This window comes from Syngnathus typhle, linkage group LG9 (assembly GCF_033458585.1).
Source record: "Syngnathus typhle isolate RoL2023-S1 ecotype Sweden linkage group LG9, RoL_Styp_1.0, whole genome shotgun sequence".
NCBI classification, from domain to species: domain Eukaryota; kingdom Metazoa; phylum Chordata; class Actinopteri; order Syngnathiformes; family Syngnathidae; genus Syngnathus; species Syngnathus typhle.
In genome coordinates this window covers 2,909,402-2,936,833 of record NC_083746.1, presented here as the reverse complement: position 1 = coordinate 2,936,833, position 27,432 = coordinate 2,909,402, and the positions used below count along the sequence as shown (strand labels likewise).

Below are 27,432 nucleotides of genomic sequence, written 5' to 3'. Positions count from 1 at the left end.
GCTTCACTGGGATAAATGGATGATGAATGTGTGTTTTTGGTAGTAATTCAGTGAATGGACAGGTCGGGGGTTTTGGATTGGATGGGGAGTTCCAGTGTATGGGCAGGTGGGTGTTTTTATAATTGATTGATTGATAGTTTGGAGTGTGGGTGAATGGTTGAATCTTTCTTCGAGGATGTTGGAAACCAAAATGCACCAAAAGATCAACCGCCAAGGTGGTAAAAATGTTCCTTTAAGCTTTTAAGTAGACGATGATCATGGTGTCAGGTTCCAGAAGCAGACGTTTCATTCCATAAAGACAGACAGTTGCATTTGTATACGGATATGTACTTTTCGAAAACCCTAATGAGATTTTCTTAAGATAAGACGAAGCGTTGGTCGATGCAAACAACTACAACCTAACCCACAAAAGATGACACGAGAAAAGAGTTGGCCGCAAAACAGAGGGATGTTGTGCATAGAAAAACAAGATGAAAGTCAACTCGTAAATGAATTCCTTTAGATGTGCTATTCTCAAGACGAGGGTGTGTGCATTAAGCCAGCAGTACGTGCAAAGCCCCAGAGAGTGTGTTTTAAAAGATGTAACACAACTAGAAGGGTACCCTGTAGAGCCTGTATCTCCACCAAGCACAGCGTTGCTTAGATCTAACCCCAAAATGGAGCTGGCTCTTCCTTAATCCAGGTGACACTATTCCAACTAGCGAGGCAAATTACATTTTGTTTAATGGCCACACAGAGAGAAGAAACGTTGGTCTACCATGGCCTACAGTATTTTCTTGGAAAAGTTATTTTAAAAACTGTCTGGATCGTGTTTGACCTCGACCTTGGCAGTTTCAATACCGAACTGCGCTGCTCGTTTCAATCTGGGCATATGGCGCACTGAGGGATTCGAGGGCTTCTGTGTTGACACAAGTGTGTAAATGGGCTAAGGACGACAGTCGTAGTTGGTGTGACCTGCTCTCGGTTTGTTAGCTCCGATTTCAGATGAAGTCATCAGGTCCCACTTGGCATTCTGGTCAGTGGGTCAGTGCCTGCAGCCAGCCAGCTCTCGGGTCATTCGTTAAAGTGATTTCTGCTCGTCGAGTTTTAAATTATCACATTTAATTGGCCTGCGGCAACCCTGGAAAGTAGCCAGTTGTGACTCCTTCGCTCGCTCTGCATGTCTGTGCTCTGTTATTGACTGCAGGATTCCTCTTTACTCTCCCTTGGAGATTTGATTTGAGAGGTTATGGGTCTGTTTGAGTTGTACTAATATTTGACTGTCAAGATATGGATGATGTAGGAAGGTGCTTAAATCCATCCATCTACCCATCCATCCAACCAACAACCCACCCACCGGTCCGTCCGCCCAACTATAGCCAGCCCATCCATCCATCCATCCATCCATCCATCCATCCATCCATCCATCCATCCATCCATGCAGCCATTTTCTTTACGATTAGGATTGTGGTTAGGTTGGGCCGTATCCCCAGACGTGGCAAATCGAGGTCCATGTGATAGGAAGCCCAAGCAAGAACAGGGAGAACATGCAAACTTGATACGTGAAGGCTCCAGCTGAGATTCAAACTCTGTAATTTAAAACGATGAGACAGACTTGTTGTACCCTTGTACACTTTTGTCGACATGTAATAAAAAAGGTTTCATTGAATTTCACAAACACTTCAAGGTAGCGGTTTAAAACTGTCACCTCGTATCAGTGTTGAGCTTTGTAAAGTGATTGTTAAGTTTTTGTATTCGTTAAAATCACTAATTGATACCCCAGTTCTTATTAACTCAACTGCATTTCCATCTGGACACAATCTTTAACACATTGTTTCATCATGGCTCCTTAGAGTAAAGATCTGTGAGACCAGAGTCAAAGTTAATTTCAATGAGCCCCTTTGAGAAGAAGAATATGGAGAGTTCATTTCGGACATCTTTGTCATTCAGGGCATTATCCCAGGGACCACGTCAGAGTCGTTCAAGGTACAAATTAAAATAGTTGTGGTCAGCTATAACTGTTTTCAGTAAGTGAAGATAATTTAAATCTGGCCAGAGGTGTGAAATCCAGGTCCGGAAAATAAAAACTATGATTTGGCTTTCTCTACGGGTGTTTTTCATCAACCAAAGTTTAAATTTGAGCTTGAGGAAGCTGGGAATATTTATCCCTCACTCTGTAATAAAATGCTGAAAAGATAAAAGAGAATTATTCATATTGTCGTCACATAATCCCTGGCGGTGTTTCTCATCATATAATGGGCCTTCAGTCTTCTGCCGCCTCGGACACAGCACCTATTATTTCATCACCGAGTAACAATTAGCAGACAAAAGAGGAGGTGAAAGTGAGGGCACCAAATACCTGTTCACAACGGCCAAAATTTCCCCCCCCCCCTTAATTAAAAGCTTACATTTCCCATGACGGAGCATCAGACACTACAGAACAAACGTAGGGTCGATACAACAAGAGGAGAAGAGAAGGGATTTTTAGGAAAAGCCCTCAGATATCTAGTGGTAATTAGGGGCTCGTCTCCGGAGATACCAAAACACGCAGAGGTGTTTGAGTTGTACACCCAATTTATCTTTTCATTGACCACAAGAATATCTTTGAATCCACCTGAAGACAACGTCAACCTCAAAATGACTACACGATGATTTTGAGTGGCAATATAATGAACGTGACACTTTCATGAAAAGAGCATTTTCCAGCAATCTTTTCCGATTATCAGAATTATGATATGATGGATTTCAATGTGATGTGGTATTCCCAAGGCTGCGTACAGCCAATAACCTTGAGGCAAATATTGTAATCACTGTGTACTTAAGTACTTTCAACATGGACAGTTTGGGAACTGGGCGAATAAAGGATTTATTCTATTTTGGTGCCCATCCATACAAACTGAGAGGAACAGATCCTGATTTTTTTTTTTTTCCCTGACTGCTTTTTGAATTTTTGACATTTTTCTCATAAACCAAAACATGAATCTCAATGGCAAAATTTCGGACGAATGGAGGATTTCTGTGAAATTCTTTTGTTGACCATCTAAATTAGGATTGTTCAGCCTTAGTGATGGTCTACAACCTTATTATTGTTGTGGCCACATCACTCTGCCATCCATTTTAACTGTGAGTTAAGAATTGCATGGCAAGCTGGGTTCCCCACCCCTGGTGTACGCTGTAGCACCTGCCATTGTCGTTGAAATACGGTCCAATTTCGAATAAGGTCAACTGTCCTTTTATATTTGCTATCCTTGTTAGCATTGCCGCTGCTTTGCTTCCTCTATAATCACATAGAGCACAAGGCAAGGAGTTGATTTGCAGCACGTGTTTTAAAATGTGCAAAAAGCTGCACCAACCTCCTCCACACACACACACAAGCACCGTCCTCGTCCTTTGTGTTGGCATTCCTCCAAAGTAGAGCTGCCTTGAATCCTGCTGCCCGTTACTGGCACGCGCTGTACCTGTCGTCATGGTACGGCCTCCCGGGCGGCAATCCTAGCCATTGCAATGCACGTTGTCATGGTAACCTGCGGGCAAGCTAAGTAAAAGAAATTTCGACAGGTAGATTCCTATGTCAGTAAAAAAAAAATAAAAAAAACTGCCCGGTCCTGCTTTTCTCCAAAGCTCGCCCGTTATGTGAAATGAACTTGTGGTAAATGAATTTTTAGGAATTTTTGGGTTGCTTTTTGCTCTTGCTTATCATAGCATAGACTTTCACACACTTATCAAGTCATGCATGGGTAGTTATCGTCCCATATCACCATCACACATTTAATCTATCTTGAGGGCACTCATGGAATCCATGTCGTAACACGAGGGGGCTACACAGCCTACAAGTGCAAAGAGAATGGCAAATCTTTAACCAAGAAATTCTTATAATATGCTGCAAAGATATTTGTTTGATCAGTTGCTTCATTTCTGTATGCAAAATTGTCCCTTTGAAAAATGATAGAAACAGGAATGGGCCTGATAAGAAAAGACTTAGACACTCCCAACCAGCAATTTTTCCTCATTGCACATCATTATTTGATAAATCTAGGCTTTATGTCAAGAAAATATATGGATTATCATATGCAACACGCACCAGAGACTTTGTAGATGGCCACGTTTGAACAGCAATCCATCAATTTTTAATTACACAGATGGATGTAGCTCCGTTTATTGAACATGCATCCAGACAACTTTTAGATACTACGGGCATATAACACCACAAAGCAGTGTTCTGTCTGGAGGCAATGCTCTTGTTCAAAATAAGATTTAAAAAGAAGAAGACTGGTGGAAATACTGATTCAACTCTTATCCTTAAGACACATTTTTAAAAAGTACAAACTCGGGAATGAAGGCCTACTTAAGTAACAAAGTAAGGTTTGACAAAGAGGAGCACCAAGTAAAGCTACAGATGGTGAAGTTGGCATTTAATACTTGCTTCTAGATATCCAACATCTACCAGTTTGGACTCTGAAGAAATTTCTGTTTGATAGGCATCGCAACTGAATGTTTGGCATTAGAAGTTCCAGTGCGGTACAGTGTAGTAGTTTGACAAAAAACTGGGACTTGGGAGTAGCAGAGAGGACCACGTCTTTTGGTGCCACTTCAGATTTTGTTGACTGTCAAAATATTTGTTTTCAGTCATGTAAAACACCATAGCTTGTTGAGATATGTTTAGATGGCCAGAAGCATGACACGACAACTCCTTGAAGTAGATCGAGTCATGTTATGTTGTGAAGTGAGATGTGACTTGTGTTGGTGTTGTTGTTTATTCCGAGAATGTGCTGGTGGGTGTCACACAAGCAAAAAGTCAACTCCAAACAGTAGCTTAGGGAGAGTGGATACTAAAAGATGCCGAAAGGATCAGAAATGACTCATATTCAATGTCCATCTTCCTCTTTTATGCTGTGAGCTATGCTTCTAACAAGGAATTTTAAGATTTTTTCGGAATGTGTAAATGTTATGAATATGTTCTTGGGTTTTTTTTTTCCCCTTCAGTAAAATGTCAAGTTCACATAATTGCACACTAATTGAATACAGTACGCGGGCAGTGAGGGGAGTTGTTGCATCAGGTCGTTCGATTTGAAAACGCTCCAGATATTATCTATAATGCATTTAGTTGGTCCTTTATTTTGTTCAACACTCCCTTGTCATTGTATTTGTTCATGTTCATATAATTATCTACGTCAGTAGGTGTCAGAACGCACCGGAAATATATTAATTTGAATAATTAATCGATTAATTTAAATAATTAAATATTATACATTTTCTAATTAATACATTAATTAAAATAATTAAATATTATACATTTTCTAATTAATAAATTACTTTAAATAATTAAATATGATACATTTTCTAATTTGTTCTTCCTTCATTCGATACATTCTGTGTGTTACACATAAATTGCAGTTAGTTGATGTCTATTGAGTGAAACTTAATAATTGTCATCGGAGTCATCTGGGACAGGCTCTAGCATGGCCCACGGCCTGAACATGATAACCAATGTTAAAAATGAATGGATGGACGGACATTGAGAGAAAACTTCAGAATGTCACTAAGAAACTACCCTGCGAAGGAAAACAACTCGACACCATATTTGCTCCTCAACCATCTGTAGCATGCGTGACAGAGTAGAAGAGTCAAGTCAACGTGAAAAGCAGATATATTTTTAATATAAGATATAAGACCGAGAAATCTGAGGTGGAAACAAGAGATAACTCTGCTGCTATCTCCAACGGGTGTCGTGATCAGCTCTCAGTTAGAGGGAGGATGTCAATCATCCGCATTACATGGATCTCTTCCACACTCGCCCACACACGCAAAAGACGCACACAGCAATGGATACCTTGTCTCATCAATTCCTGCCAAAACCTCTCATATATGGGCGCTGTAGCCAATCTATTATTTGTCAATTTCATCCTTATTTTAAAAATCATCCATGCTTGAGCATAATGGATTCCATGGGAAATAATTGTTTTGTCTTCATTGTTTCAAGGATGAGTTTCTATAGCGCTTGCCCTCATCAAGGTCATCGGTGAGTTAGAGGCAGGTGACTTTGGCCAAGAGGCAAGGTCCACCCCGATCTGATTGCCAGCCAGTCACGGATGAGATACTATTACTAAGAGCAGTTAATTTGACTCGTTTTATTTTTTTAAAAGCCAAAGCAACACACAGAACCTCCATCTCGGGTCAAGCTCTTAACAAACGTCATCCCCTAAATATGAAGCTTGAGTGCTTTAAATATCTCACTCTTAACACAGGCCGCTGGTTTAACAGTAATCACATAACAATGGCACTGGCACAGGAGATAAGAGGGATTTAAAAGACTCCGCCTCCTTCAACCCTGTAACTTGATAGCGTGCAAATTATTCACCTCATTGTTCCAGTCTCACCATCTGCTCACTTTCAACTGCCTGTGCATCACAGCGCTTCAAGCCCGGAGGCTAATGACCGAGTCATGTGAGCCATATGTAAAACGGCCTTCAAATCTACGCCCGGCTAATATTTGTCTGTCCTTCTCCAAAGCGCCGCTGCGTTTCAGCCCAGCCAATTTAAACCACAGCTGTAGTTACACAATGTTTATGTAAGGCGGGGAAATAGAAGTGGCATTTTAAATAACTTGGCTTTTATTGCGCGTGTGCACTGACTGGGTTTGTTTGCAAGGAGTGGATAGGCAAGTGCTATTTTTCCACCACAAGGTTACCTTGTAGAAAATTATAGTAATTGAAATCTTTTGTTTGTCTGTTTTCAGCTATTTAGTCCGTGTATCTTATTTATTCATTTTTCTGTCCAGAATATTATTGGATAAACTGTTTCCAAAATTATCTTCCTCCGATAAATCAAGTTTCTGTACCTCGGAAAAACTGATCAGCAACCATGTTAAGAATTATGATGTATAAAAGGGGTAGGGAAAAAAAAGCAATAGCTTCTAACTTCTCCTTTTTTGAACATGTTGATTTATTTGTCTCATTGGCATAACATGAAATTATGTGAAAATGTGAAAAAAGGTCGAGCTCATGTTCAAAAATAAACTTCAACCTGATGTCACAGCCAGAACCGGAAGTGGGTCAACATAGAAGTGCTCTCACAGTCTACTAATGCTAGTAGTGCTTGTTTTCTGCCCGTTTTGTTGGAAAGAAAACATGCAGCGTCAACAGTGCCGCTTGCAGAAACGACATATCGAGAATGTATTCTTTGGTGCGGTTGGTTGGTTGGTTGGTTGGTTGGTTGGTTGGTTGGTTGGTTGGTTGGTTGGTTGGTTGGTTGGTTGGCCTCGGAGTCATCTGTTTAGTTGCTCAGAGGGCTAATTAGTCACTTTGTTAGATGTTAGTTGGTTAGTCAGTTAGTTGGACAATCGATCCATGAGGTAGTTGCTTAGTTTCCTTTAGTTTTAAGTTATTCAGTTAGTTAACAAGATTACTCACAACACACAAAGAAACAGCACTCCTGATGAAAGAATACATGACATAATGGAAAAACAATTTAATGAAATAATAAGTGTATATCGAGGGTCTGAGGTCAAAGAGTCTGGGCTACACGCAAACAAAATAAAGTGGAAGATACTGCACACACCGAGTATCAATAATATATTGATGTGTAGCAAAGAGTTCCCAGTCGCTCCCCGAAGCAGAATGCGGCACAACGCATAGACCTCGCGCGTCTATCAGGTGAGCGAGAAACACCGTGGAACGGATGCACTCAGATGTGTAATAGCCCAAACTCTTTTTTATTTTACCGTCTATGTTGTGTTCTTCCTCATCATCGTCCATCTTATCTATGAAGTTCGATGCTGTGGCTGCCACAAGAGAAAGCTTTATGGCTTGTATGTGCGTCCCACCAGGAGCAGCATGAGGCCCCTCAACCATTTCCTGGCATTCCCAGGGGGCTCGGTGGAGACTTCCTCGGTGGGTCTCGGTTTCCAGCAGCACCACACATCTAATTTGCAAGTGATATGTGGGATTAACCAACAGCTGATCAACAGACAAGGGAAATGCTGCAGCTGTGACACAGTGTGCCGCTTATTTGCATGTTTGCGGCACAAATGGAGTGTTTGCAGAGTGAGGAGATGTGCCCCGTTGAATGAAGCCTATACGTTTGTGTTTTGTAAGTACACGGTGTTGCCGCTCGTAGAGTCCGACTGTGCTCAAACAGCGAGCTGCGAGAGGCTGTTGAACTTTAGAAATGTCAACCCTTCAGCATCTTCCATCCGTACAGGTGCTCGAACCTTTAAGTTCGATTTCCATTGAAAAAAAAAAACACTTCTGGGGACCACCTTGCTTCTCGGTCTAACTGTATTGCCCCTGGCTAGCTTTTCAATCACTGATCTTCTTTCCTGTTCATTGTTATGGCACGCAATAATTACCGTAATTTTCGGACTATAAGTCGCTTTTTTTTTTTCGTAGTTTGGGTGGGGGGGGCGACTTATACTCAGGAGCGACTTAACAGTTAAACATCACAAGTTTATCAGTTCAACTAAAACATTAATTATAAAATATTGATCTATTTTCATGTAATCTGTGTTATTCTAGTATTACTGTCTTGAGTAAATTTAATGTCATAAGTCAAGACCATTGCTCACCACTCCCCAAAGTTTCTTGCAAATTAATTTTTCAAATTTTATGAATCCCTGACAAATATATAATCATGAAAACATAACCTTGCTGGCAGAGGTAATGAACACTTATTTAAAAATGCCAATTAAATTTAAGAGTAATTATCTTTGTAGAGGCAGAATTTGTGATTGGATTTGATGAGCTTGTGCAAGTGGAGCTACGGTGAAACAGCGCCTCCTACCTTACACTTTACCTCCTTATTCAGCTCAGTTCACACGCCTGGGAGCCAGCCACTGCAATGTCTCTCCTCCTCCTCCTCTCCACCCTATCATGAATTATGAGCCTGCCACGTTCGTGCGTTGTTTACATGTGCGCTCCCTACTTGCAATGCATCTTGTAAAAAGAAGAAAAAGAATACACCGACTTCACTGTTAATCAGCTTCTCAAGCGCACGCATCTCTCCACGACTATTATCTTCAAATGAAAAACACTTCATTATCTTAATGTTATTGAATCTGTTTTTAAATGCCGTATCAATCCCATTGTTTTCATTTCACGCTCATCCATGGAGCAAAAAAAAAAGAAACGGCCACTACCGCATACACACTGGCCGCAGACGTTGGACTTCTGACCGTCCCTTCATAAACAGAAGCAGCAACTCTAAAAATGTGATCGTCAGCCTCCCCTCACTTCCGATTGCCTCATTCCCTCCCTCCCTCTCTTCCGACAGTAGATGCACGGGTCTCCGAGGGGGGCTTTGGGAAGCTGTTGAGTGCCCTCATGTGTTCATTACAATTTGCACGCCATCATTTAAGGGCCCTTCTGTGTGCACTGTTCTCACTCAAGAATCTCTCACTCGGGCCTCGCCCTTGATAGTGTCATACTCGTAATGTCAGGAAGCTTTCGGTGTATTCAAGTTAAGCTGCGGTACACACCGAATGGGCAAAAGTACTCGGACAGCATCCATTATATCTTCATATTACAGTAATCAATACTATTTAATGCTTTGGTTAATTAAAGCAAAGGGTGGTAAATGAAAGAATAGCTCAAATACATGTTGCTTTTTATTCTAGTACTGTACGTTGTTTGAATACGGTTCTGTTGTATACAACTTTTAAGTACAATACATGGACATTTCATTTTTTAGAACTGTTTCTCAACATTTACTATGTTGGTAGCATTTCTGTAAACTTTTATGTGCATTTCATATGAATTGAAACATGAAGTACTGTTGTTTTTAATCCATCCATCCATCCATCCATCCATCCATCCATCCATCCATCCATCCATCCATCCATCCATCCATATATCAATTTTCTATACCGCTTAGTCCCCACGGGGATCGCGGGCGTGCTGGAGTCTATCCCAGTAGGGCAGTAGGCGGGGGACACCCTGAACCAGTTGCCAGCCAATCGCAGGGCACACAGACTCACTCACAGCTACGGGAAATTTGGAGGGCTCAATCGGGCTACCAATCATGTTTTTGGGATGTGGGAAGAAACCGGAGTGCCCGGAGAAAACCCACGCGGGCACGGGGAGAACATGCAAACTCCACACAGGGAGGGCTGGAGGTGGAATCGAACCCGCACCCTCCTAATTGTGAGGCGGACATGCTAACCAGTGCCTCATTATTGATCTACTACTACTACTACTACTACTATACTACTTACAATATTTATTTTAATCAATGTGGTGGTAGTTGGAGTGCCAAGTACTTTTTGGGATTATTTGTTGTGTCGCAATGGCTTTATCTGCTCATCGAGGATGTGATGTTTTATAAGTAGATTGGATCCTTAATTGTGGTGTCTATTTGTTCTTCATAGGAGGCGCACTGAACCTGACATGCCGGGCGTTTTTCGGCTACAGCGGCGACGTCATTCCACTCATCTACTGGATGAAGGGAGATAAGTTCATTGAAGATTTGGATGAAGAGCGAGTACAGGAGACTGAAATCAAGTAAGCAACACAACTGGACTATTAATGCGACCTCAAGTTCCAATTGGGCCGAATGAAACGGTAATGACATTCGCAAAGTCATGCGTAGTTAGCAAACTAATGTGTCCATTTACCTGACAATGAAGTGCAAGCCGGAACGTTACGTGACATTAAGTTAAATGAGCAAACTAGCACATCTATTTGCTCAACAATTAAGTCAGAGAGGTAGCATTAACCAACATTGAGTTAAATTAGTAAACTAACATGTTTGTTTTCTTAGCAAATTGGAGAAATAACATTAACTAGGATTATCTCAAACGAATTAGGTTGCTGTGAAAAGTTCCAGCGTTAATGACATTATCATAAATTACGCAAGTTAGTATTTAGACCCTTACAAGTTACTATTTCCCAGATAATTAATACGGAAATTACCTACTGGCATGAAGTTGAATTAGCAAACAAGTCAGAATCACCTTATTGTCATTAAAATTTACATTATGACGAAATGTGTTTGCAACTTCAAGAGGTGCTTTGCCAGGTGAACTCTAAAAAAACAAAGACAAATTGTAAAATGTCTCTTTATCAGTCAATAAAGTAGGAGAAGTTGATCGTTCATCAATTATGCATGTATAATTAATCAATATAAGGCTATACCTAATATAGCAGCTTTAGTGTTTATGTAGTGTTGCCTCTAAATGTACAAAAAAAATGTTCATGTGTTGTATGTAAGATTAATTCTAATTCCATTCCCTCAGCATTGCTGGTCATGAACATGCTTTAGTCTCAAAGCAAAGTGTCCTAATAGCCCGTAGTACTGCCACCAAGAGGAATGGCATGCATTCAGTGTAAAATTAATTTGCATGTTTCAGCCTATTGACTCCAAATTACTAAAACCCACAATTTTCCAGTGATGCATTTGCCTCATTCCGAGCAGCTGCTGGTTGGCATTTATTTTCCTGTAATGTCGCCTCAACTTGTTATTCATGAGTTAAAATGGAGAAAATACCGTGCATGTTGCCTCAGTCGAACAGCATATTAGCATACTTATGTCAGTGTTGCTGCACCATTTCATTGATTATGTGTCGCAACTTTAACTGCAATCACCAGCAAGTGTTGTCACGAGTCCAATGGCGTGAAAGTAACTAACTGAATGCGTATAAATGGGACAATACTGCTATCTCAACAGTGTTACATAATAGATTAGCCCAACTCACCCGTAGCGAATGACCACCTTTATTTCAATGTCGTATAATTTGGAAAATGACAACAAAAAATCTTGAAAAAAAATCTTTACGAAATAAGAAGCATGGCAAATATTATTTCTATCTGTTTATGATTTCTTTTTCCATTATTTCTATTATTTGATATTATTATCTGATTAGCATGGGATTCACTTGTTTTCGTTTTGCTTTTTCAAGTACCGTCATTTTCGGACTATAAGTCGCGGTTTTTTTCATAGTTTGGGTGGGGGGGGCGACTTATACTCAGGGGCGACTTATATACATATATATGTTTTGTTTTCACTTTTTTTTGGCATTTTATGGCTGGTGCGACTTATACTCCGGTGCGACTTATAGTCCGAAAATTACGGTAGTAATATGTAAAAAGTAGATAAACTCACATTCAAAGCATAAGACTCCAGTGCGTCACGATAAAGTGAAAAGTATTTCAGTGCTAAGCCAGCTGGAGATCGAAGTTGGATTGTTTTGACATTTTGCCTTTATGTTTTGAACTTGTTTTTATAAAATATTAACCTTTGATTTCAAACTATGATTACTTTTGTGAATACTGGAAAATCTCCCAGATAAAATCTATGAATTGGATGGTATTTGGTCATTGTGTCACTTCTGAGTTAATATTCTATTAACTTTTTGAACATTTTTGCATTTACTTTTTTTTATTTTTCATTTTTTGTTGCATGTAGAGATATTCAAGGTTTTAGGATGGCTCCTTTCACCTTAAAAACGATTATTTCTGTTTCAATACTAGGAAAAGTGTGGCAACGTTGCCATCTTTCCTCATTCTATGTTCTGCTTTCAGTCCTTTTACCTTTACCTCTTTGGAGAGCGCAGCAAGTGTTGCTTAATGCGCCGTTACAAAGGACATTCAAAGCGCGGGCCAAAAAAAGCCTCACTTTGGAATCGACCTCTCGTAGACGTCCAAAATGAGCCCAATTCCGATGCGTCTTCCTCACGCATGAAAGAACACATTTTAAAACAAGTCCATTCGCCGTTCCGCGTGCATGTTTGCCATTAGGACAGTTTGAAGCGGCTGCAGCTCTAGGGGAGACAGCCCCCTGTCAGATGGTTAACAACCACCATTTTTCACACCGCCGCCACTTGTGCTATCTCTCTGTGTGCGCCCACCTCCAACAGCACACAGATGGAGGCCGAGCGATTGAACGGAGGGCGAGGGTATCCGAGACGCAGCTGGGATGTTTGCGCGGCGATATGAATATGCAAGGGAAATAAATCTCCTTTTAAGCAACCCACTCAAGGATTCCCCCCAAACGCACTGTAATATTCCTCGCGGTGGATCAATAAAGTCTTTGATCAATCGCCTGGTGTTACTAATGCCGCTTTTTCCAATCCGACCAAGGCCTCGAGTTTACTCCCATAGAATCATCCAGCGATATGGAGGGTGCACTTAAGAGGAGGAATGGGAGCGTCTCCACGTGAACAAATCTGCAACAGCAAACTTAACGCCGGCACCCACGCACACTCCGGCCTTCATTACAAATGCATCGAACACGCGCTTTGAGAGCAACAGCTCACTTCTGCCATTTATATACACCCGGCTCTCTGACTTATTGATCCAGGCCAGCTCATTTCGACGGCAAGCCCATAGATTTTCATTTGCGTAACCTCACCGTCGCTGTCATAACACGGGTGAATGGACATTAGCATATCTTGCAGGGGATTAATAAATTAGCAAAACAAAATCCCGCGTGGCATTTTTGGAGAAGGCGATCAATATACCGCTGACCCAATTGGGATGATGTTTTGCAGGCTTATTTCGTGGGTGCAGTAAGAAATGGAATGAGCCTGAAATTAATCACTTAAGCAGGAAACACAGACTTCACTAATGAGGAAGTAACAGAACGCTAATGTGCCCGCAGCAGACACTGAATCAATGCACTCATTTGTACCTCTCCATGAACTGCACTTCCCATACTTTTTCCCAAACATTTTATGTGCACTTTGAAGTCTGATGCAACTTTAGACCAGTTTTAGGACATCTTCATCTGTAGTATACCTGCACAATATAAGAAGATTCATTCATTCAATAGAATAGATCTTTATTGTCATTGTTACACATGTACATCGGAATTTAAAAAGTGCCAACCGATCAGTGCATAAAATAAAAAATAAATTGAATAAAAAGATAAAAAAAATACAAGCTAAAAACCCACAGAAGAACATACAGACTTTTTTTTTTTTTTAGCTGCATTTAATGTGAAAAGAAATATATATATATATTATATATAATATTATCATGGGTACAGTATGCGGAAATTCATCACAGAATTATTATTATTAATTATTATTAAAAAAATCAAACATTGTGCTTCTCTTACGTAGCTAGCAAACAAGCGTAACCGCATTGAATAGTATGCATAAATGTCTAATAAAATAAAAAATAAAAGAAATAAAAAGTTTTTCTCGCCCACTCGAGAGGCTGCAATCTAGGAGCCCTTGAACGTGAAACATTATCTTGCAGCGGTGGATAAAAATCCTTGGACCCCTAGTATTTTCCAATATTTCTGGGAATTCTTTTCCACATTATGAATTTTCATCTGCATTTTTTAAAAAAAAATCCGAGTTCATTTTGCGGATTGATTCGAGATATCCTTGCCCGCCTCCCCATGTCCCCCACAATAAATAATCCCTAACTCCGTCAGTGGAGCACAGTACAGTGATTAAATTACTTTTAACGGTAGATTGTAAAAGCAAAGTAGCCTGTTCGATTAACAACACACGCATAACTTGCAACTTCTGGATGCACTGCACGACACAAGTTAATTTCACATTTAAAGTGTGACATATTTTTCCAAATGGATCACTCTCCGATTCGCATCACGTCACGAAAACCAATTAGGGGAGTCACAAAGTCGTGTCAGGTTACCCTTGGTGACCCAGCGAAAATATGGCCCAAACCATATCTGTATTTGACTGTGTTGCAGTTGACTTTTATCTCTGCATTACCTTCTCAGCTTTACCTTCTCTCCACCATTAAAGATGCAGGTTGCCATCTTATGATAGTGAGCCAATGAGCTGTGCCTGCTGGTGAACTAGGAGTCTTCAAAGTATCCCCGAATCCCTTGAGGAGAGGCTGGGGACATGAATTATTCTTCCTTTCCTACAACAAACCGGACGTACAAACATCACGAGTCCGTGACACACTTTCAATTACCGGTGCCAAACCGGCACAGCTCTCCGTCCTTATGCGCGTTTTATCGTCTTGAAGGCTCCAGAGCGAGTTGAGGGCTGCTGGAGTCATTATCCCCACCTACACATTCACATACTTGCATGCACACACATCCACAGCCTTCTTCTCAGCCTCTTTAACACATCCAGCCAATGACGCATGGCCGCCTCACTCAGCTCGGCAACACGCCGGATAGTTTTCTCCTTTGCACTTTGCCTTTGTGCAGAGAGTGCTTTTAAAGATAGCTAAGTAGAATTGTTTGTGTTGGTAGGGAGGAGATCATGATATCCCCATTCTCCCCTCCATCAGGCTCAACCAGCCCGGCCGGGGACGCTCATTTACTTTATGGAATATTACATCCCCTCCGCTCGCCGTAACCATGGCAGCCGCTATAAAAAGATTTTCTTCTCATCGCCATTATTTGATTCCCTCCCTCCTTCCGTGGCGCGTGGTCTTGAGGAAGAACCCTTATTGATTTTCATATCTCATATGTTTTGAGTGCAGGCAAAGAAATTAACATATTATGACAGTGAAGGGGCGAGGTACGATCTTTTCAGATCCTCATGTTCTCAAGAAAGCCCTCCTCTAATGTAAAGGCAATCAAGGGGATGTACTGTTTCTGATACAAAATGGCCGACCCCTGGATTACTTTTACTTTAAAAAAAAAAAAAAAGTCAAACTTAATTACCATAATATTGTGTCCTGTGTCGCAATCGTTGTTCTAGCTATTAAGCGAAAGCGCCATCCCTTTTTTTTGTCTGATAGGATCGTCAAGGAGCACCTCGGAGAGCAGGAAGTCGCCATTTCCCTTACCATCGACTCGCTGGAAGAGGAGGATCTGGGGAATTATTCCTGTTATGTGGAGAATGGCAACGGCCGTCGCCAGGCTACCATCCAGCTCTTCAGGAAGGGTGAGAAGGCAACATTCATAATGAGTGTTCACCCGCTGACATGCACTTTTAAGTCTCATTAGAGACTTTGTGTCAAGCTTGAGAAATGCTTTTATTGCTCTTTGTCTGGGAGGGCTGCAATAGCCACTTCCAAATCTACATTAAGCCACCTAATGAATTATTTTAAAGTCAGACAGCACTAATAAATCGAATGGAAGCATGCGCTGCTTTTTATCTATTTATAGCGAGAGGCCGCTAAAACTTTTCTCTCCATTACAGTACTATTGTATTTTTTTTTTCTCCAAAATGTTTTATGGTTTATTTTCACTTTTATAGTACAGCTCACTTTGCACGTTACAACTTGTAAATGACATATTTCCCCAAAAACTTTTTTATTTTCATTTCCAGCAAGTTCTCCAACTAACTTTGCCATTTTAGTATTTTATTGGTCCATCACTAATCTACAGCCACAATAATAAACATTGTCAGCACTGGCAGCATCAATTGAGCATCTTTCATAAGGTGGAATTTTTCATCTAGCTTTTGAAGTAAAAAACCCAGAGATTGTGCAGCTTTTCCATTTGCTGCCCCAAAAAACAAGTTTTGATAGTTGCGCTTTCTTGTCTCCCTGCTGTTATCAAAGTCTCCGTGGGAGATTTTGGAACACAGCAACTCTGTTTGAGTTGGTCACTGCACATCAACAGCTCACAAATCTGCATGTGCGGCAACTGCAGTCAAGAGAAGATGTCCTTAGAAGAAAGTGCAATACTTGCTCTCATTCTCTCACTTGACATTCTGATGTTTATTCCAACTCTCCATAGATGCGAACCTCCCAGCTGTCTCCTACACATTTCTTCCTACTCAGATCAATGTCTTTTCGTATCTTAGAAAGCTAGTTTGACTGTTGATGTAGTGGAACTGCCAAGGTCCAACAGTGTCTATTCAGTGACACTGCACCACCTTTAAAAAAAATGGAAATAATCTGTCCTTTATTGACTGTAAATTAATAAATTAATTAATTATCCTTAAGAAGTTTTTTTTTTTATAAGAATAACAGGAATGTTTCCATGCAAGTGTCTGACTGTTAGTTTGAATTGTCAGTTTCGAGGATAGTAGATTGTAATATAATTTTGTTTAGTTTTTTTTAGTAAAAAAAAAAAACTGTATTATAAGAATAAAGTCATAATATTACAAGCAAGAAAATTGACATTTTGCCAAAAAATAATTAATAAATAATACATTTAGGTCGATCAAGATAGCGTCAGAATGTAATAATTGTGCTAATGTAATCATTTGATTGGGAATAAAGTAAATTAATTAATTACGTGATGTTCATCGACAGGTAAGATGAAAGAATCAGTCTTACTCACGTTCTAGTACTTTGAGTTATTAGTTGAGTTACAAATTGTGCGGCTTCAGGGTCGTGTTACTTCCGAATAATTGCATTGACCCAGCTACGGCGTCTAAAATACACTAGTTGTAGTTTTATAGTGGACCTTAATATTTGCTAATACAAAGTGAGCACACGGCTCCGATGGCGACCGTTTGGGGCCTTGCTGACAGAGATTTAAGGTGCATGCAGTTCTTTAGCCGAGGGAAGCAGGTAAATGCTGCTTTAATTCACAACATAAGTCATCCCTCCCCATGCGAACCCACTGGGGAGATTGGGAGGAGATAATAGAGAAGAGAAATGAGCAGAGAAATGCAGCAAGGGGGTGGAGGAGTGCGGCTTCGGGGTGGGGGTTCATTATAAGCGGCAAAGACAGAAGGGACGTTGGTGCGATGAGTAAAGCGAGCCGTCCCGTTTTTTAAAACCTTTTCACGAGTCTCGGTGTGGAAGGCATCCAAAGTGCGCTGCTGTTTCATTGCGGCGCCAACCAAATAAATTCACTTTCTGCTCATCTCCTTCTATTTGTCTTCCTCCCCCGTGCACCGTCATCTCTCCCAAACCTATGAGCCTCATGTGTCTGCCGCCCCCCCCGATGATGGATGCTGCCTCGCTGAGAGCTTAGCTTCCCCCGATACCGATGATGGTTCAGTCCAGGGAGTGCATATGTAACCAAGTGGATGACTGTCAGCTTAAAGTTGCATATTTGTAAGCCGAGCTCTCTACCACTGAGGCCCAAATTTAAAGAGAGACAACCAGAAGCAGAAATTTTTTCTTTACAATTGTAGGTCATGACCACACTATTCAACAATCAGCATTTTATTCCCTTATTAAAGGGGAAAGTCAACCCAAATGTTTTTTTATGTGCATTCTGATTCATTTTGCATTTGTTGAATATGAGTTCAGCAGCAAAATTCAGTTTATTAAGTATCTCAGCCATTTGGTGGTTCCTTGGCAAACCCTGAAATGGTTGAATGACAGCAGGGGACTATTTTCTTCCGCTTTCGACGCTGACCCTAATGTGGGTTTATTGGACTACCTCTCCCTTCCAGTAGCATTTCACTCCCAGCATACAATGCAGGGCAAATACAGATTTTGTTTTCAACTGGTTTTGTCCAACCACCATTCCAACCAAGAAGCAACTCCGGGTCCACTGCTTTGGCAGAATATTATTTTATTTTGCACCGAAGGAGGATAGGCAAGCTATTTATTTGCATCTGTACGTCTATTCTAGGAATCCCAGCGATATTTGACATCATTTGGAAGGGCTAAAGGATTCACAAAATTAGCTGGGAAATAGTTTAATTCTAAATAATCTTGTGACAAAAGTCCGACACAAGCTTCTTTAATCTCGGTCCAAAATCACAGTATTTCGTAACTGTCATTTTAAAATTGGCCCCTTCCCTTTTGGAATCTACCTCGACTGACATTTCTGGGGGCTTTGTGTGTATGTCTCGTCCTCAGCAGAGCTCATGTACACAGTGGAGCTAGCCGGCGGGCTCGGGGCCATCCTGCTACTGCTCATCTTTCTCATCTCGCTCTACAAATGCTACAGGATTGAGCTCATGCTCTTCTATAGGAGACATTTTGGCAGTGAGGACCTGGATGGAGGTAAAGATCATCATCCCTTTTGGATCCTGAGCTTGTCAGCATTAAGGCTTGAATACTGTAACAGAAGCACTCACCCACATTTAAAAGGTGAACTCTATTATTTGCATTATGATTACCGTAATTTTCGGACTATAAGTCGCATCGGAGTATAAGTCGCACCAGCCATAAAATGCCCAAAAAAGTGAAAAAAACATATACCGTTTTTTTCCGTGTATAGTGCGCAAAATTTTACTAATTTATTGTCCTAAAATCCGGGGTGCGCATTATACATGGGTACAAAAAAAAAAAAAAAAAAAAAAATTGTTTTTTTTTAATTTTTTTTTTTTTTTTTTTTTTTTTTAAGTCCCAATAATCGTCACACACGCAGGGAGGCAATGGGTCCCATTTTTTATAGTCTTTGGTATGGTCTTAACTAAGCTGGATGTAATTTTTTTTGTTGGCGTTGATTTCTCCGACTGCCCGTAAACGCACCACCGCGCTTCGTGCGCGCACGGGACAGCAAACGAGCAGGTGATCGAGCAAGCGTCTGATACGAGAGCATTGCGGTCGCATGGAGCGTGTTTGAAGTGAACAGCAGAGAAGAAAGGCAAAGTGTTGTGAAATAAAATGCACAGAACGGATGCGCAAGACACGTCAGCTATATAAAGAGCGAGAGTTGTTTTCTTCCTATTAGTTTCAATTCACAGTTTAATTAGCAGTTTCAATCAGCAAATAACAAAATGCGTATTACAGGTAATATTTTATTTCACAACACTTTGCCTTGTTCCTTTGGTCTCTGCTGTTCATCCTAAAACACAAAGGCGCTCTTTAAGCAATGCGACAGTGAGCGCCCGGCGCGCTGCGGTTGCGCGACCGCACCAAATTAAGCTCCCTGCGCAGTGCGCACTGAGGTCCACTTAAATTTTAGAAAGTACATCAGGACTTTAAAAATATCTTCTAAATTTCAGCGACGGCTCTGTCACAATAATCGGCCAGCCCGGTGCAGTTGGGCGGTCGGCGGCGCGCTACGGTTGAGCGTTCTCTCGCACGCTCTCTCTCTCGCTCTCTCTCGCTCTCGCACACACGCAAACCGGATATCATACGGAGGCCGCCATTACAGATGCGCAGAACGGATGAGCAAGACACGTCAGCTATATAAAGAGCGAGAGTTCAGTTCTCTACCTAAATCCGTATTACAGGTAATATTTTATTTCACAACACTTTGCCTTGTTCCTTTCTTCTCTGCTGTTCACTTCAAACACGCTCCATGCGCACGGAGCGCGGTGGTGCGTTTACGGGCAGTCGGAGAAATCAACGCCAACAAAAAAAATTACATCCAGCCTAGTTAAGACTATACCAAAGACTATAAAAATGGGACCCATTGCCTCCCTGCGTGTGTGACGATCATTGGGACTTAAAAAAAAAAAAAAAAATTACATTTTTTTTTTAAAAAAAATCATAAAAATTCGGTGCGTATTATACATGGGTACAAGCTTTTTTCCAGCATCAGCATGCCATTTTTAGGGGTGCGTACTATACATGGGGGCGCACTATACACGGAAAAAAACGGTACATGTATATAAGTCGCTCCTGAGTATAAGTCGCCCCCCCACCCAAACTATGGAAAAAAAACGCGACTTATAGTCCGAAAATTACGGTATATCCCCAACAGTCTACTATCTTAAATCCGTAGCGTTTTTCTTCTGGTTCTTATTTTGTTCAAAGAAATCATGCAGAAAATGTCCACAGTTGCCGCAAGGAGCATCAGAATGTGATTTTTTTTTTTTTCTTCTGCAGAATACTCTCACTTTCAGAATGGTCTTTTATTTGAAAATGTCCTTTTCACGCGTTCTGTCAAGCTCATAAATAATGGATGTGACATTGTTTTGCCGTCCTAAAAACTTTCACATGATTAAGTCATACCATCGGGGCCGCGCCGGTACAAGCTGTTTTGATTCCCGCAACTTTGTTAGGTGGTTAATTTGCAAGGTTGGTTGCTAATTTGAGATGTGCTGTTTGATGTTGCCGTCCTACTGAGCACAGGCAGCCCGGCATGGCCTTCCTTTGCGAATGTTTCAAAGCTGCATGTGCTTCTCAAAGACTTTGTGAGGAAAAAAGCCCCTCTTCCCTTTTTGCTTGGCCCATATTCCAGCTTCCGCAGAGAATAATGACTAGGACTAACTGAACATGTCACAACTAGTACTTTGTTCCGGTCGTCTGTTTCCTGCCTGTTCACCGCCTTATGGGAAATCATCTCGAGCTGTTTCAGCATCTCCTCCACCAATTTATTCCGAAGCACCGCATGAACGTGGGCATTGTGAAGTTGTTGCTTCTCCGAGTTTACATGAAGGGGTTAATTGAGGTGCTTTTCCGTCGCCATGGCAACTGCTGTCCTATCCAGACCAGTGACGTGCTGAGAAGTTTATTGCTGGTGAATCACCGGACACATTTATGAGTCATTAAATTAGAAAATGACACAAAAACAAATAACTTGAAAAATGGACCTTAGCACATATTCGATCTACTTTTATGAATTAGATTCTCAATTTGTTTGTTGTAACGGTTGCATGCAGTGATGCCAGTAACACAATTCCGGGTTACTATATTTATAAAACGTCCAATTGGAGTAGTTTGTGGGGAAACGATTACAGACATTTGAAACTCGGCTGCAGAAGTGAGTAACACGAGGCATTTGATCACCGCACCAAAAAAAAACATTAAAGTGTCTCAAAACATTGTTTTGGAGATGTAAAGGCAGAAACAGCCACTTACCAATACAAGCTTCTTCAACCAGTTAGTGAGGGATTGCGCAATCTGAGGTGAGGTGAGCCTGCTCGCTACCGCACTGAGCATCCTGCCCATGTAGTTGAACAAGAAATAACTTTCTGATCGATGAAGTAGCCTTTTTCCAGTTTTTTTTTCCTTTGTATGAAAGAATTATGATCCCTGGGTGGATATAGTTTGTGTTTCTGCACAAAGTTGCCCATAATATAACATTGACCTCGTCTTAACACCGACCAGTGGGTTTGAGAAATCACCACAGACACCAACACGTGTTGAAGACTCAACATCTCCACCTTGAAACCCAGCATGTGGGAATCGCTTGAATATCAAAGCCTCGCTTCTTCTTGCAGAAAACAAGGACTACGACGCCTACCTGTCTTACACCAAAGTGGACCCCGACCAGTGGAGTCAGGAGACCCGGGAGGAAGAACGCTTTGCCCTGGAAATTCTCCCTGACGTCCTGGAGAAGCATTACGGCTACAAACTTTTCATCCCCGACCGAGACCTCATCCCAACTGGAAGTAAGCACTGAGTTGCAACACCTTTTTTTTCCATGTTGTCTTTTTGTGTCTTTTGTGTTGTTGTCTCGTGTTTTGTGGAGTTCTTCAAGGTTTAAAAAGCACACTGGCTTCTCCTGGAATGTTTATTGTGTAATATAGTGCACATGGAGGAGGGGGGGGGGGGGGGCTGATGTAATGAACACATTTCTCATCTTGCGTGCTTCGCCGCATGCATTTTTAAACCGCTGAAAATTCTGTCTGAACAAATTCTCATGCATGCTAACTGTGCTTGGGAGGCTGTCTGAGGCGCTAGTACATAGCGTGCTCTAGTTAGCAGCGACGCAGCGTGTTTGTACTGTCAGCTTCATGCGGAACAGATGAAACGCAAACACGTCTTGGTCGGACCATACAGAATTAAACATCAGCGGGGAATGTGTTGAAGTCTCGGAGCCGTTGCTGACAGCGTTGCCTCTTTACTTTTAATCAAAGCGATATTGCCGACGGCGTAAGGGCCCGACACAATCATCGTGGATGAGATTGAGATTGAATGAAATGTGAAATGAGAGATCAATGAGAGTAGATGAGGCCACTTTGCTGTTGTCTTGAAGCGTGTCTTGTGTTGTGTGTTCTTGACCTGAATGTCAACATGTTTATGTTTAGGTCTCACCACTGAGCATTACCAGGATGACACGCGACTCTTTGGAGGTACTTTGCCCTGAATTTTTTTTTTTTTTTTACATGCTATTAATCATCAAGTTCAGATCCTCACGGGACGATACCAACGGATGCAAATTCAATTTAGACGCGTATCGATTTTGCATCTTAACCCATGCCCACACCTGGTGAGAAAATAATCGGCGTGGGTCCTTACCACTCTTATCGTACGGGGTGTACTCGAGATAACCACAACCAATACATCACGCAATGGTGACTCCCCCCACCCGAAAAAAAAGAAAAGTTTAGTGCTGTAACAATAATATCCTGTGATAGGCAGTGAAGACTGCCAGAAAATAAAATAAAATCATTTAGGCTTATTGAATGGAAAAAAAAATGTTAGTTGAATTGAAAACGTCAAGGTAACATTTTGAATTTTTGAATTTTTCGGCTATTCAACTAAAAAGTTTTGCCTAAGGAAAAATTGTCTGACCTGCATTTCAGACTTCTTGCTTGGTTGCACTAGATAACATTGTTGCCATGACGATTTCCAACAGAAACGAGTGTTTCGATTCAGGCACGTGTACTGGTGTGTGTAAACCAGGCTTTAACTTTTTCAATGCAGCTTTGTCTGTGGACACGCTTTTTTTGGACATTGGAAATAATCATAATATAACTGTGCTGCTAATTTTTTAAGTAACCTGTGACCTGTCACATGATTCTGGAGAATTTGGGGGAAATTAAATTTCAGACATTCTACAATACATTGTCAATGTATGGTCTAAACAACATCTGATCCTCTTAATAAGAGTTTTTATCAGCTGCATTTATATAATTACAATATTTTGCCAGCCACTAAGCTACAGTACCCTTTTCCACTAAGAGAAAATCATGCTTCTATGCCAAAGCCTTTAAGACAATTGCTCTGATTTATGGATCCAAACTTGGAACTGATTGGTCGAAACAGAGAAGGCAGTAAATTGAAGACTATACAATAAAACCTTCAAGTTCCAGGCAAGCTCCAGGCATCTTGGGTGGGTTATCTGTAGGAAATTGGTCCCTCAGCTTCAGTCAACTTACATTAGGTATTGTTTCATTGGTACAGAACAATACAGTGTTTCTTTTTTTCGACAGTTCCATTCCAACAAGCAGAATTTGCACTTAAGTTGAAATGCATTGTTGGATATCACTAAGATATCATATATAAGATCCCAAAACACTTGAAAGGGGAGTTCAAGGCAAAATACAAATCTTTGTAGTATTATGATGTTTTATGTGAAGTTGCGAAGCGAGGCCGAGGGCAGCTTGAGGTCAATAGCAGAGGCTGCTAATAAGGCCAACATGGAAGCCTCCTAAAACCGATGGAAATCACAGAGATAGAAACACAATTATATGAATTCGAGGAGGATTACCGTTTTTTTCCATGTATAATGCGCAAAGTTTAACTAATTTATTGTCCTAAAATCTGGGGTGCGCATTATACATGGGTACAAAAAAAAAGTTTGTTTTTATCCGGATATGATACGGAGGCCGCCATTACGGATACCCTACACAAATCCGAAACATTCGCTATCGAGTTTGCTAGCGCATGCGCAGTGATACTGACCGGCAGAATAACATCCGGTTGCTCCCAAAGATGATCTTTTTTCTGAAATAATTTTACATTTACGGACTTAAGTAGGAGTCAAAATTTGGGTGCGTATTATACATGGGTACAGGCTTTTTTCCAGCATCAACATGAGTGCGTATTATACATGGGGGCGCATTATACATGGAAAAAAACGGTATTATTTGTTAAAACTTGTGAGTCGCCTTCAAGCCGCACCATCCCGCAATGGCGCCCAACAGCGTTGATGTCTCGTGTGTCTCGGTTATCGTCTTGTGTCCGACCCTGTCTATTGTTCAGTGTTGTCCCTTGTCCTCCACCATTCAAACGTCTTCACTTCTACCTCCACCGGAATGAGTTTTTACCGGCCTTCCTGCTTCCCGCAGCTTACATCGAAGACGTGGCGCGCTGCGTGGATCAGAGCAAGCGGCTCATCATCGTCATGACGCCCAACTACGTGGTGCGACGGGGCTGGAGCATCTTTGAGTTGGAGACGCGTCTGCGCAACATGCTGGTCACCGGCGAGATCAAGGTCATCCTCATCGAGTGCGCCGAGCTGCGCGGCATCATGAATTACCAGGAGGTGGAAGCCCTCAAGCACACCATCAAGACCCTCACCGTCATCAAGTGGCACGGCCCCAAGAGCAACAAGCTGCACTCCAAGTTCTGGAAGCAGCTCCAGTACGAAATGCCCTTCAGGCGCACCGAGCCCATGCTGGGCCACGAGCCGGCGCTGGACGTCAGCGAGCAGGGCGCCTTCGGCGAGCTGCAGACCGTCTCCGCCATCTCCATGGCGGCGGCCACCTCCACCGCCATGGCCACCGCCCACCCGGAGCTGCGCTCGTCCTTCCACAACTCCTACCACACCACGGTGAGGCAGAAACACTACTACCGCAGCTACGAGTACGACCTGCCCGCGGGGGGAACCCTGCCGCCGCTCTCGTCGCTGGGGAGCCAGCACACCTACTGCAACATCCCGCTGACGCTGCTCAACGGCCAGAGGCCGCCCGGGAAGAACCGCGAGCACGGCCTGGAGGAGGCGCACGCCAACAACGCCATGCTGCCCCTGCTGCCCCGCGAGACCAGCATCTCCAGCGTCATCTGGTAACACGCGAGCACTGGGGGGAGAGGCAACGCGTTCAAAGTCTTTTTCGGTTTTTCCGGGGGAAGCGGCGTTTTCCCCGAAAAGAACCGACGCTCTGTTAAGGGTCATTTTCGACGTGGGGATTTGTAATCGTCAAGGGACTCCCACGTGGAAGAACGCTATCAAGGACACACACGTATGCACACACACGCATCCATCGGCGCAAAAGGAAAACAGGGTCTTGTACATATCCAATATTCTCCATTCATTTGTAGCATCCCTCTTCTGTTCTTTCGTTCACACGTCTATTGCCTTCTCCGTGCTAGGAGTTTGCTTTAACTTTCGGAGGTGTATATTTTGTATCACTTTTTTTTTTTTTCTCTCAATGCCCATGTGCTTGTCTGCAAAGCCACTTATGCAGTATAATCTTTCATTTGAAATCTTTGCATTCTTTCAAGGTTTTCCTGGACATTTTATCAGCTTCCAGGAGCTGCAATGACTTCTTTTTGGGACGGGGTGTTTTGACCTGTAAAAGGTGTATCTACTTTAAAAAAAAGTGAATATCACAAAAAAATAAAATAAAAAATCATAGAATATGCAAAAATAAAAAGCGTGGGGCTGAGAAGGAGGGGGCGGGGCTTGTCCACATCAATCAGCTCCCTGCCGCAGAAGACGGAAGACTATGTTTGGTATTTTCTATTTGAGACGCTGTTTGAGAATGCCTCATCTTAAAAAAAAAAGAGAAAGTGTAGATTATTTTAAAAAAATAACTCTATTTTTATAAGTGGTTGCCTGAGGACTCAAATTTTATGGTTTCATCCACCACGGGAGGACAATTCAGTGTTTTGTACACGACTTTTGAATCCCACAAAAACTCAAACCATTTTCCATTGTTTATTAGTTTGTTTTTAAAAAGAAAACAATTCTGATAACTGCTTTGGTTTCCTATGTAACAATAATTCATGTTTAAGGTAAGAAAAAAAAGAGTACATTTGTGTTCGGGGAAAAGACTTTAGATATATTTGAAGGTGTGACTTTTTGAGTATGCATAGAAAATAGATATGTATTCTATATATAATATAGATATTTATATAAATATATAAACACAATTTTCACGCCGAGAGAAATGTCTATCTTTATAGAACACGAGTCATGATCAGTTGCCCTTATACTTTCTCACTGCACATTAAAAACAACCTTGATTTCCTTTTGTGTGCAACTCCTGTCGGCTCTCAAAACATATGCATGTACATGTGCGTATAAATGTGCATATACATATGCACATTGAAAAAAAAATATCAAAAAGTTCAAAATATTTGAACTTTCTTGGTAATCAAAATAGCAGCTCATACTTTGACATGTAAAGTTTGAATTCAAGTAGCCTAGTAAGGTTTCCGATGTTAAAGAGGATTTTTTTTTTCTCTGTGGACACACTGTCTTTAATTAATCGGCATTCCAGGAGTACATTCTGACAACATCGATCTATAATAATATGCAGTTATTATGCTGCCCGCGGGCGGCCTCGTTTCTCGACATCTAACTGCATCCTCACAAGGGTCACGGGTGGGAGCTCATAGATGAAAAGTCATTACTGTCATGAATTATTATTATACTGGATGCCATTATAATGTGTCTTGTTACATTCCTTTCAATATGAGGATGAAACAAATAAGTTTGATATCTGTTCTAGATCTAAGTACATAGGATTTCATAGTGGCCTGGATAAGCAGCTGGTTTCCTGTCCATCAACGTTATTTCTACAATTAAAAGAAGCACACTTCCTGTTTATCCCCTAAAGTGGCGCTTCATGGGTCATGCAGCATTGCAGCCTGCAGTGAGGAGTCCATTAGTTAGAATTAGAGTTATTGTTCGTTCCTATCAATGATTGCATTTCCTGCTCAGGAAAACATGCTGTGTGTATTGCTGTGTAAAATGGAGAAAGCAACACAAAACCATAGACGTTTCTTTCCACTATTTCACTAAATGCTACCAGACAGTGCCATCTCCTGGGGGTTCTCTCTCACAGACACACACACACACAGAGACGTTTGCATTTAT

The 27,432-nt window shown here is 41.5% G+C and overlaps 1 protein-coding gene across 2 annotated transcripts in view; it reads left to right on the top strand.

Annotated features, from left to right (window-relative positions):
• il1rapl1a (interleukin 1 receptor accessory protein-like 1a) overlaps nt 1–26,580 on the top strand; it is a 161,167-nt gene extending 134,587 nt beyond the window's left edge. The window contains exons 7-12 of one of the 2 annotated variants that reach the window (XM_061287919.1): nt 10,340–10,472; nt 15,645–15,790; nt 18,621–18,767; nt 21,881–22,051; nt 22,691–22,735; nt 24,677–26,580. In XM_061287919.1, coding sequence (XP_061143903.1) covers nt 10,340–10,472; nt 15,645–15,790; nt 18,621–18,767; nt 21,881–22,051; nt 22,691–22,735; nt 24,677–25,398 — 1,364 coding nt within the window. In that variant the 3' untranslated portion in view covers nt 25,399–26,580. The remainder of the gene's footprint in view (nt 1–10,339; nt 10,473–15,644; nt 15,791–18,620; nt 18,768–21,880; nt 22,052–22,690; nt 22,736–24,676) is intronic. The other variant, XM_061287920.1, reaches the window with a different exon arrangement.
• The last annotated feature ends 852 nt before the right edge of the window (nt 26,581–27,432 follow it).